Source organism: Rhincodon typus, unplaced genomic scaffold, assembly GCF_021869965.1.
Source record: "Rhincodon typus isolate 14 unplaced genomic scaffold, sRhiTyp1.1 hic_rhity00001329, whole genome shotgun sequence".
NCBI classification, from domain to species: Eukaryota; Metazoa; Chordata; class Chondrichthyes; order Orectolobiformes; family Rhincodontidae; genus Rhincodon; species Rhincodon typus.
Window position 1 is genome coordinate 14,041 of NW_025966967.1, and position 11,353 is coordinate 25,393.

The 11,353-nt window shown below is 44.8% G+C and overlaps 1 protein-coding gene across 1 annotated transcript in view; it reads right to left on the reverse strand.

Moving 5' to 3' along the window:
• Nucleotides 1-8,026, reverse strand: part of LOC125481222 (roundabout homolog 1-like) — a 12,925-nt gene extending 4,899 nt beyond the window's left edge. Inside the window, exons 1-2 of the mRNA XM_048592491.1 lie at nucleotides 7,357-8,026; nucleotides 4,131-4,354 (exon numbers count right to left, since the gene is read on the reverse strand). Coding sequence (XP_048448448.1) covers nucleotides 4,131-4,354; nucleotides 7,357-7,846 — 714 coding nt within the window. The 5' untranslated portion in view covers nucleotides 7,847-8,026. The remainder of the gene's footprint in view (nucleotides 1-4,130; nucleotides 4,355-7,356) is intronic.
• Nucleotides 8,027-11,353: the final 3,327 nt, after the last annotated feature.

Here is an 11,353-nt window from a genome sequence, read left to right on the forward strand (position 1 = left end):
TCGATCCCAAACAACTCGATCCCAAACAACCCGATCCCAACCAGCTCAATCCCAACCAGCTCGATCCCAACCAACTCGATCCCGATTCGCTCGATCCCAAACAGCTCGATCCCAAACAACTCGATCCCAAACAACCCGATCCCAACCAGCTCAATCCCAACCAGCTCGATCCCAACCAACTCGATCCCAAGAAACTTGATCCCAACCAGCTCGATCCCAATCAACTCGATCCCATCCAGCTCGATCCCAAGCAACTCAATCCCAAACAGCTCGATCCCAAACAGCTCAATCCCAACCAACTCAATTCCAATTAGCTCAATCCCAATTAGCTCAATCCCAATTAGCTCAAAGCCAACCAACACAAACCTAACCTAACCTAACCTAACCTAATACCAAACTGCATTGATGAGACCAACAAAACAAAATGCTTTGTGAAAATGTGTCCATTTTCAGCAAATCTCAAGATCTGTAATACCAATTCTCTGCATTTGACCACCCTCTGGAATCCTCTGTTGGCTTTACTGATGTCCTTCTTTATGAGAGAAATGTCTCTGCCAGAAAGTAGTGAGCCTGTGGAATTCTCTGACACAGAAAGCAGTTGAGATCCAAACATTGACTGCCAAACTGTTCTGCAATTATACAGCTTTTCAGTTATACTTGTGAAGGCAGCTCAGCGCCACCTTCTCAAGGAAAACACTGGTGGGCATCAAATATTGGTCTTGACAGCAATGTACTCATCCTGTGGCAGGGCTGTCAACTGGAAATGTCAAAACTGTTCCAAAAACAGTTATGTGACAGGTGTGTGTAGATGGAATTAAGATATAGTTCAACTGTGATCTAACCCGAAACCTAACCCTATCTCATATCTAACACTAACCCATATCTGATCTCATGAAGTGAGGCTTAAAGGGGAGAAACAACACAGGCACTAGGGGCGGGAGTAGGCCATTCAGCCCCTGGAGGCTGCTCTGCCATTTGTATTGATCATGGTTGATCTCATCTCGGTCTCAACTCCACATTCCTGTCCGCTCTCCACAACCTTTCACCCCATTACTAATTAAAAATCAGTCCATCTCCCCCTTAAGTTTACCCAATGTCCCAGCATCCACCACACTTTGGTGGAGTGAATTCCACAGGTTTTTGACCCTTTGGAGAGAAATAATTCCTCACATCTCGGTTTTAAATCTGCCACCCCTTATCCTAAAGCTATGACCTCTCGTTCTGGATTGGCCTACATGGGGAAACATCCTCTCTCTGTCTACTTTATTAATCCCCTTTAGCATCTTATGTACCATAAGACCATAAAACATAGGAGCAGAAATTAGGCCATTCGGCCCATTGAGCCTGCCCTGCCATTCGCTCATGGCTGATAAATTTCTCAACCCCATTCTCCCGCTTACTCCCCGTAACATTTGATCCCCTTAACAATCAAGAACCTATATATTTCTGCCTTAAATATATTCAACGACCCGACCTCCACAGCCTTCTGTGGCAATAAATTCCAAAGATACACCACTCTCTGGCTAAAAAAGTTTCTGCTTATCTCCGTTCTAAAGGCCTTTACTCCAAGGCTGTGCCCTTTGGTCCTAGTCTCATAGTCCTACCTCACATAGATCTCGTCTCATTCTTTTAAACTCCAGCCAGTGTGGGCCTAAACTGCTCAATCTTTCTGAGACCACTTTAGAAATACTGCGTACAATTCTGGTCACCCTTCTATAGGAAGAATATTATTAAACTTGAGAGTGTGCAGAAAAGATTTACAAGGATGTTGCTGGGACTGGAGGGTTTGAGCTATAGGGAGAGGCTAATAGACTGGGGCTGTTTTCCCTGGAGCATCGGAGGTTGTGGGGCGACCTAAAGTCACTATGGATAGGGATGAATAGCTCTACCTGGTGGAGAAGTCCAAAACTAGAGGGCATAGGTTTAAGATGAGAGGGGAAAGATATAAAAAGGACCTGAGGGGTAACATTTTAACACAGCAGGTGGTATGTATATGGGAGCTGCCAGGGGGAGTGGTGGAGGTTAATACAATAAAAACATCTAATGGGCATTTGGTTGGGTACATGGATAGGAAGGGTTTAGAAGGCTATTGGCCAAATGCTGGCAAATGAGACTAGTCAGATTGGGATGCGTGGTCGGTGTGGATGAGTTGGACCGAGGTGTCTGTTTCCATACTGTATGACTCAATAAGACAAACCTCTTATCTCTGGTGAACCTCATCAGAACTACCTCCCTCCTCAAATAAGGGGAAAGGCATTTTTTTTTATTCATTAATGGGATGAGGATGTCACTGGCTAGGCAGCATTTATTGCCCATCCCCAATTGCCCAGAGGGCAGTTAAGAGTCAACCACATTGCTGTGAGTCTGGAGTCACATGTAGGCCAGACCAGGTAAGGATGACAGCTTCCTTCCGTAAAGGACACTAGTGAACCAGATGGGTTTTTCTGACAATTGACAATGGATTCATGGTCATCGTTGGACTCTTAATTCCAGATATATTTTACTGAATTCAAATTCCATCATCTGCCATGGCAGGATTCAAACCTGGGCCCTCAGAACATTATCCAGGTCTCTGGATTAACAGTCCAGCGACAATACCACTATATCATTGCCTCCTTCTGTTGTTATGTTAGTCAAGCTAATATGGAAAACTAAAAGGAAATTTGGAACAGAGGAAAATGACAAGGATCATTCCTGGTTGATTTAGCTATGCGGACAGATTGGAAAAGCTTTGCTGGCTATCAGAATGAAAGGAAGGGTGTGGGGGCATAAAATATACCGAAACATAAATTGGGAATTAATGCAGCAAAGCTTGAGCGGGAAAAATCTTCCAAATTTCAGAGGGGGAAAACAAACTGGAGGTTTTGGAGAAAGTTGTAGAAGCTGCGATTCATTTCCTCCTGGTAGAGAAGGTCATCGAACATTCGAGAGCAAATAAGGAGTGGGTGATGGTCTCTCACTCAAACACTAGGTATAATGTTATAAAACAACCAGAGGTCAGATGAGGAATTGTTTTGTTTCGCCTGCAGTGAGTCGTTGTCATGTAATCGAACTGCCTAAAAGGGCATTGGAATCAGACTCTACAGAAACCTTCAATCCAGCAATTCTTTGAAGGGAAAATATTTGCAAGGCTATGAGGAAAATGCAAAAACTGGATTGGACCTGCTTGGATAGCTCTTTCAAAGATCCGGTGCAGGCATGACGGGCTGAAAGGCCTCAGAAGCATCGAGTTTTTACAGCATGGAAAGAGGCCATTCAACCCATCATGTCTGCACTGGTTATAGAGACGCAGAGCTATACAGCACGGAAACAGACCCTTCAGTCCAACTCATCCATGCCCACCAGATATCCTAAACTGATTTAGTCCTATTTGCCAGCATTTGGCCCATATCCCTCTGAGCCCTTCCTATTCGTGCACCCATCCAGATCTATTCTCATCCCACTATCCAGCACGTGGACCATAACCTTGTATGGTCTGGCGTTTCAAGGGCTCATCCAAATAATTCTCAAAAGTCTTAAAGGTTCTTGCCTCTAGCACCCTTCAGACAGTGGATTCCAGATTCCCACCATCCTGTGATGATTTTTTTTCCTGAAATCCCCTCGAAACCTACTGCTGCTTACCTTAAAGCTGCATCCCTGCTCACTGACACCTCAACTAAGGGGTAAGATTTCTCCCTCTCTACCTTAGCTATGCCTTTTATAATTTTGTGCACCTCAATCAGATCCTCCTTCAGCCTTCTCTGCTCCAGGAAAAACAGGCTGAGCCTCTCCAGTGTCTCCTCCTCGCTGAGACTTTCCAGCCCAGGACACATCCTGATTGAGCTGATTGATACTCTAAGGGTGTTGTACATACTAACTGGGAACAAGACTATGCCACTTGGTGCTTCGAGCCTGCTCTACCATTCGCTAAGATCATTGCTGATCTGATTATAACCTCATCAGCGCTTTCCTGCATGACTTCAATGATCTTTCGTCTTACAGATTTTTTTAAAAGTTTTCACAGGATGCAAATCAAGTCTGAGTCTTTAATAGTTCTAAAAATCTGCCCTCTCTACAGCAATCCTACGCCCACGATCCTCACTCCCTGCCCCCAACCTTTCTCCCACATGAATGACCCCCTGATCATTTACCTCAAAATCTTCTTCCTCACATTCGTACGTTCCCATTTCCTGAAGGCCAGCATCCAACGGGTTCCTGCGGGAGATGCCAGTGGTGTTGCCAGCCATGAGTTGTTCTGCTCTCCTCCGACCCCCAGACCCTCTAGAGGACATGGAGCTGGAAGAGCTGGGCTCCCTGGGATTCTGTGCAGAGGGGAATGTTGGCCGACTGTATGGAAGCACATCCTCTGCAGCACCTGCACGACACGCACACGAGAAGGTTATGGGGATGAGAAGACCCAGAGGACCCCTAAACATTTCCTGGCCATTGTTCTTGCCCCAGGATTGTGTTGAGATGAGATAGACAGGCCAGCGTTTCTTCTGTTTAAAGTTTTCCATTGGTAAGTGGGCATTGCGATGATAGAATTTATGGTCTATCCTTGAATTGAATGAGGCGCTCGCTCACTTCAGAGGAAAGTTAAGAAGCAACCCTCTTGCTGTGGGTCCGAAGCCACATGTAGTCCAGACCAGGTGAGAACAGCAGATTTCTATTTGCAAACCAAATGGTTTTTTACAACTCATAAAATCAATACCAAAGAGAGGGACATAGATTTAAAGTGATGTGCTGAAGAAGCAAAAGTGATGTGAGAAAAAACTTTTTTCACACAGGACGTAGTTAGGGTCTGGAATGCACTGCCTGGAAATGTGCTGGAGGCAAGTTCATTTGAGGCATTCAAGAGGGGCAAGGGATGATTATTTGGATACGGATGTTGTGGAAGCGAGGTGGGGAAAAGGCAGGGGATTGGCACTGGGTGCAGGCATGAAGGGCCGAACAGCCTTTTTCTGTGCTTTAACAATTCTATGATTCTGTGATATGGCAGATTCATGGCCCAAAATTACTGAGCCTAACTTTCAATTCCACCCACTGAAAGAGACAGGAACTTAATTAGGAAGTGAATCTAGGAGTTATTGGGAGAAGGCAGGCAAGTGGAATTGAGACCAAGATGAGCCATATCTTATAAAATAGTGGAACAGACTTGGGGGGGGGGGTTGAATGACCTACTCCTGCTCCTAGTTCTGAAGTTCTTTTAGTCAAGTCTAGGACCAGAGGGTATCATCTCAGACTAAGGGGTTATGGATTTAAGACAGGGATGTGGAGGAATTTCTTCCCTCAGAGGGGAGTGAATCTGTGGAATTCTTTACCACAGAGCACCGTCAAGGCTAGGTCATTAAGTATATTCAAGGCTCAGATAGACAGGTTTTTAATCAGTAAGGGAATCAAGGATTATGGGGGAAAAGGCAAGCAAGTAGAGTTGAGGATGATCAGCCGTGATTCCAGTGAACAGTACAGCAGTGTCAATGGGCTGAATGGCCTATCTCAGCTCCCATGTCTTATGGCGTTATCTCTGCTTTAAATAAATGACCCCTGGTCTTTAAACAGTGATCCCTTGTTCAAGAGTCTCTCACAAGAGGAAACGTACTTTCCAGATCCACTGTCCACCCCTCAAGATCCTAGATGTCTTCATTATATGGTCCCAGGCACACACAACCCATGACCTGATCCTGATTGGATGAACTGTAGACTTTTAATCAGATGGCCTTCCCCCGCTCCTCCTCCATTGTCCAATAGTTAATCAATGCAGATTTTGAAACAAAGTGAAAATCTACCATGTTCTTTTCTTCCCTGCGTTTGGCCAATAGCAGTGTCCTCGAGAATCATCTTATATTCCTGGAAATTCCTGCGACAATCCAGGAGGATTGGCCACTCTAATGCAGTATGCCTCAAAAATCACACATCTTAAAATTGAGGCTGAACGTGAAACACTGTTTTACGAAGCAGTGAATTTGAGGCACCACATCTACCACCTTCAACATTCACTCCCTCTACCACCGTTGCTCAGTAGCAGCAGTGTGTACTATCCACAAGGTGTACTGCAGAAATTCACCAAAGGCAGCACTTTCCAAGCCCAGGGCCACTTCCATCTAAAAGGACAAGGGCAGCAGATACATGGGAACACCACCACCCGCAAGTTCCCCTCCAAGTCACTCACCATCCTGACTTGGAAATATATCGCCGTTCCTTCAGTGTGACTGGAAAAATATTCCAGGAACTCCTCTCTTAATATTTTCTGTCAGAGGGCTGTTAGTCCTCAGAAAGCAGAGGACACTGTCAGATTAATTTGATTAAAGGTCAATTGGGACGGAGTCTTGATCAACAATGGGGTGCAGGCAGGAAAGTGGGGCTGAGACCATCGTCAGATCAGCCGTGATCTTATTGAGAAGTGGAGCAGGTTTGAAGGGCCAAATGTCCTCATCATGCTCCTGAATGCTAAGTTACTAACAGCACTGTGGGTGTGCCTAAAGCACATGGACTACAGAAGGCAGGTCATCAACACCTTGTTAAGGGCAAATAGGCAATAAATGGTGGACCAGCCAGCAACATTCACACCCTTGACAGAGTGCAAAAAATAAAGTGAGAAGAGAAATAATATGGAAAATTAGAAAGTGATAATAATGTACAATAACCAGGACCATTAGGCAAAACTGTAGAATCACTCGAGATAATGCATATAAGTTACTTATGAATAATCCAGTTGTGAATTCAGGAGGATCTTTGCTCAAAGGTGATGAAAATGTGAAGTTTAAAATGTGAAGCATTGAGGTGATTGGCATGGACCCATTTAAGGGGAAGCTTGATAAAGACAAAACATGAGGGAGAAAGAAATAGAAGGACATGTTGATAGGGTGAGTCGAAGTAGGGCAGGAGACGGCTTGTGCATTGCATAATCACAAGTATGGACTAGTTAGACCAAATGATATTCAGCAAATTCTTTGCAAACTGATCTGTTTTAATGTCCACACTGCATATTAACCCAGTCTCCCAAACCTGTCTCCATAGTCCTCTTCTTATAACAAGAACTACATTTCAAAGCAGTTCCTCACTGCAGGTCAAGCACCCAGTGGCGGTGAAGGTAATGTCTCACCAGACCATAGGGCTGCCCTCTCATTACAGAGAGAGAGAGAGACAACTGGTGGTGGTTTAAACTGATGGTCACTGTGTCTCAGGTGAGGGGGAGAGATTGAGAACTAGAGTCCTTCATGGTAACCTCAGCCTGTGGGGGAATTGAACCCACTCTGTTGGGGGTCACTCAGTGTCACAAACCAGCTGTCCAGCCAACTGAGCTAACCAAGAGATGCAACTAACTTGCTCCTTTTGATTCTGCCAGGCAGGAGAGAGCAGTCGTTTCTGTTTCCTTACCTGCTGGAAGGCGTGCCTTTGGCTGAGATGTCTCCCGCTTGCTGGTCTTGTTCAGGCGCTGCTTGGTACGGAGGGCATCCTGCTGCCAGGCATCGGGAAGATCTCGGTACTCTGCCGGGTTTGTGCGGCTTTCGGGAAGGTGCTGGGCTTCCGTGCCTTCTCTTCCTCGGAGACCACTGGTCTTCCTGCCATCCCCGGCTCGCTCCACCTTTTGCTCCACTGCGTGGGATTTTGGTACCATGGGGGGCCAGGCATCCGGGTGAACCTTGGCCTGGAAGCTGGGCGATTTGATGGCGGGAGGGGGAATCGGAGGAGGAGGCAGCTCTAAGATTGCAAGCACAGAAAAAAAATTCCTATTTTCCATTACCTTCTCACATCTCGAAATCTCCCCTGAACAAAGCTTGGTCCTAGCCCTTGGTAAGGGCAACACCTTGTCTTTACTCAGCACACCCACTACAATATTGGACAGAATTAGACATTGAGCCACCATAAAGATGTACAAAGACAATTTGCTGGGTCAAAAAGGTTGATTTTTAACAAAGAATGTGAGGCACAGATGTTTAGACAGAGAGAGTTTCCAGAGCTCAGGGCCCAGGAAGCTGAAGAGACAGTCAACTCAATACTGAAGTGATTAAAATTGGGAGATGGACAAGAGAGGAGTGTAGACATCTCAGAGGGCTGAACAAGGTTGCAGAGACGGGGAGTGGTGAAGCTAGAGATGGATTTGAAGACCAGAATGAAAACAAACCCTACAGCAATGTAGGAGCAGGAGTAGGTAAGGGAGGTGGTGTAGCTCTGATATTCAAGGACGACATCAGGGCGGTGCTGAGAGATGATATAGGTTCTATGGAGAATGAGGTTGAATCCATTTGGGTGGAAATTAGAAATTCTAAGAGGAAAAAGTCACTGATAGGCGTAGACTATAGGCCACCAAATAATAACATCACACTGGGGCAGGCAATAAACAAAGAAATAACTAATGCCTGTAAAAATGGTACGGCAATTATCATGGGGGATTTTAATCTACATGTAGATTGGTCGAACCAGCTCAGTCAGAGTAGCCTTGAGGAGGAGTTCGTTGAGTGTATCCGTGATAGTTTTCTTGAACAGTATGTAATGGAACCGACAAGGGAGCAAGCTATCCTAGATCTGGTCCTGTGTAATGAGACAGGAATAATTAATGACCTCATAGTTAGGGATCCTCTTGGAAGGAGTGATCACAGTATGGTTGAATTTAGAATACAGATGGAGAGTGTGAAGATAAAATCCAATACCAGGGTCCTGTGCTTGAACAAGAGGAACTACAATAGAATGAGGGAGGACTTAGCTAAAGTAGACTGGAAACAAAGATTTTATGGTGGGACAGTTGACGAGCAGTGGAGGACTTTCAAAGCAATTTTTCAAAGTGCTCAGCAAAAGTATATTCCAGTGAAAAGGAAGGACTGTAAGAAAAGGGGTAATCTGCCATGGGTGTCTAAAGAAATAAGGGAGGCTATCAAATTGAAAGAGAAGGCATACAATGTGGCCAAAAACAGCATGAAACTAGAAGACTGGGAAAACTTTAAAGGTCAACAGAAAGCCACAAAAAGAGCTATAAAGAAAAGTAAGATAGAACATGAGAAAAAACTAGCACAGAATATAAAGACAGATAGCAAAAGTTTCTATAAATATATAAAACGAAAAAGAGTGGCTAAAGTAAATGTTGGCCCTTTAGAGCATGAGAAGGGGAATTTAGTTATGGGATATGATGAAATGGCTGAGGCATTGAACAGGTATTTTGTATCGGTCTTCACAGTGGAGGACACTAATAACATGCCAGTAATTGACAAAGAGACGAAGGTAGGTGAGGACCTGGAAACAATCATTATTACGGAAGAGGTAGTGTTGGGCAAGCTAATGGAGCTAAGGATTGATAAGTCTCCTGGCCCTGATGGAATGCATCCCAGGGTACTAAAAGAGATGGCGGGAGAAATAGCAGGTGCACTGGCGGTAATTTTCCAAAATTCGCTGGACTCTGGGGCAGTCCCAGCAGATTGGAAAACAGAAAATGTGACGCCACTGTTTAAAAAGGGAAGTAGACAAAAGATGGGGAATTATAGACCGGTTAGCTTAACCTCTGTAGTGGGGAAGATGTTTGAGTCTATTATCAAGGAAGAAATAGCAAGGCATCTTGATAGAAATTGTCCCGTTGGGCAGACGCAGCATGGGTTCATGAAGGGCAGGTCATGCTTGGCAAATCTTTTGGAATTCTATGAAGACATTACGAGCAAGGTGGACAATGGGGACCCAGTGGATGTGGTGTACCTAGATTTCCAAAAGGCCTTTGACAAGGTGCCGCACAAGAGGGTACTGCATAAGATAAGGATGCTTGGCGTTAAGGGTAAAGTATTAGCATGGATAGAGGATTGGTTGACTAACAGGAAGCAAACAGTGGGGATAAATGAGTGCTATTCTAGCTGGCAGTCCGTGACTAGTGGCGTGCCTCCGGGATCGGTGTTGGGACCGCAATTATTTACAATTTATATAGATGATTTGGAGTTGGGGACCACATGTCGGGTGTCAAAGTTTGCAGATGACACTAAGATGAGTGGCAGAGCAAAGTACGCAGAGGAACATAGATACATTGAGTGAGTGGGCAAAGGTCTGGCAGATGGAATACAATGTAAATAAATGTGATGTCATACATTTTGGTAGGAGTAATAGTAAAAAGGATTATTACTTGAATGGTAAAAAGTTGCAGCATGCTGCTATGCAGAGGGACCTGGGTGTCCTTGTGCATGAATCACAGAAGGTAGGTCTGCAGGTACAACAAGTAATTAGGAAGGCAAATGGAATTTTGTCCTTCATTGCTAAAGGGATTGAGATTAAATGCAGAGAGGTTATGTTGCAGCTGCACAAGGTGCTGGTGAGGCCACACCTGGAGTACTGTGTGCAGTTTTGGTCTCCTTACTTGAGATAGGATGTACTGGCACTGGAGGGGGTGCAAAGGAGGTTCACTAGGTTGATTCCGGAGTTGAGGGGATTGGTTTATGAGGAGAGACTGAGTAGATTGGGATTATATTCATTGGAATTCAGAAGATTGAGGGGGGATCTTATAGAAACATATAAAATTATGAAGGGAATAGATAAGATAGAAGTAGAGAGGATGTTTCCACTGGCAGGTGAAGCTAGGACAAGAGGGCATAGCCTCAAGATTAGAGGGAGCAGATTTAGGACTGAATTGAGAAGGAACTTCTTCATCCAGAGGGTTGTTAATCCCTGGAATTCCTTGCCCAGTGAAGTAGTTGACGCTACTTCAGTAAACGTTTTTAAAGATAAGGTAGATTTTTTTTGAACAATAAAGGAATTAAGGGATACGGTGAGAACGCGGGTGAGTGGATCTGAGTCCACGAAAAGATCAGCCATGATCTTATTGAATGGCGGAGCAGGCTCGAAGGGCCGGACGGCCTACACCTGCTCCTAGTTCTTATGTTCTTATGTAGACCCTTCGAGCCTGCTCCATCTTTCGATATGATCATGGCTGATCATCCAACTCAGTCCCCCGTTCCCGCTTTCTCCCCCATAACCTTGAACCCTTCATTCCTAGGAATTATATCTAACTCCTTCTTGAAAACATTCAATGTTCTGGCCTCAACCGCTTTCTGTGAGAGAGAATGCCACAGGCTGGGTGAAGACATTTCTCCTCATCTCAGCCCTAAACGGCCTACCATGTATTCTGAGACTTTGACCCCTAGTCTGGACTCCCTGGTCATCAGAAACATTCCCTCCTGTGCTTGCCTGGCCTCATCCTGTAAACTCACTGCTGGCATCTGCATAAGGAAGCAGAACTTTGTGATGAGTTTCTGAACGACATTCTCCCATCACAGAACCATAAATGGTTCCTGCACAGAAAAGAACATTCAGCCTTCCCTTTCTACTTTATAAAGAATTTAAAGAGTTGGGATTTTTCTCCTTCGAGCAAAAAAAATGATAGAAAATGAAAGCATAGAGTTCTGGA